Source organism: Sprattus sprattus, assembly GCF_963457725.1.
Source record: "Sprattus sprattus genome assembly, chromosome: 1".
Lineage (NCBI taxonomy): Eukaryota > Metazoa > Chordata > Actinopteri > Clupeiformes > Clupeidae > Sprattus > Sprattus sprattus.
The window spans coordinates 2,065,233-2,066,101 of record NC_137920.1 but is presented as its reverse complement, the minus strand read 5'-3'; the positions used below and the strand labels follow the sequence as shown (position 1 = coordinate 2,066,101).

General features: G+C 41.4%; 1 protein-coding gene across 1 annotated transcript in view; it reads right to left on the bottom strand.

Annotated features, from left to right (window-relative positions):
• Positions 1–632: 632 nt before the first annotated feature.
• LOC308369255 (uncharacterized protein) overlaps positions 633–869 on the bottom strand; it is a gene marked incomplete at both ends in the record, with an annotated part of 23,339 nt that continues 23,102 nt past the window's right edge. The window contains one exon of the mRNA XM_080843603.1: positions 633–683. Coding sequence (XP_080699729.1) covers positions 633–683 — 51 coding nt within the window. The remainder of the gene's footprint in view (positions 684–869) is intronic.

Below are 869 nucleotides of genomic sequence, written 5' to 3'. Positions count from 1 at the left end.
TATATAGCTGTGTGTGTGTGTGTGTGTGTGTGTGTGTGTGTGTGTGTGTGTGTCTGTAGGTGTGTGTGTGTCTGATCTCTTACGGGTCTTTGGCTGTACTGTATGGTTCTCTTCGTCCTTTCTTTGCCGTCCTTGTGTCCTGTAGTAGTCCACCAACACCACTGACACCCTCCTTGACCGGGCCAGAGAAACAGGGTCTGTAGGGGACAGGTCTGTTCTGGAGCAGAGGACTGGATATATGCTGGATTTATCCTCATGTCCCTAAAACACATGGAGGAAGGAAGAAATACAGTTAATTAGGTACACCTAGCGAAAACAAATGCGGTCTAATAAAACAGTCCTGCAATAAAAACCCCTTCAGGATTGTTTAAACGGTCAGTTATGTTGAAACAGTTTAAGAGAGGTGGTCATTCAACTGTATTCTCATTTTGGAAATCGGTGTTGTGCTGTTAGACTGTACTGAATTAAATGAAAAAAATGTTTTTTATTATTTAGCATAGATCTGATAGTGTTATTAGCATTAGCATGTCAGATGATATGGGTTTAGTGTTGTTAGCTTTAGCTTAATTAGCATTAGCTAGCATGTTAGCATTAGCAAAAAATACTGTACAGTACCTGCATCCGTTCAGTTTTTATGTCTTCAGCTGGGGAGGGGGTCTGTTCTGTCCTGAGGTCAGCTTTGTCTGCAAAAACAGAAAAGTAGACACTTACATTTGCATTTATTTATTCATACTTTAATCTGTAGCTGTTTACCAGACTGACTGCACTCTCTGTATTCATAATCACCATTATCATCATCATCAACAGCAGCAGCAGCATCTTCTTCTTTAATCCCACAGACGGGAGCCTCCAGCAGCCTCTGAGCATCA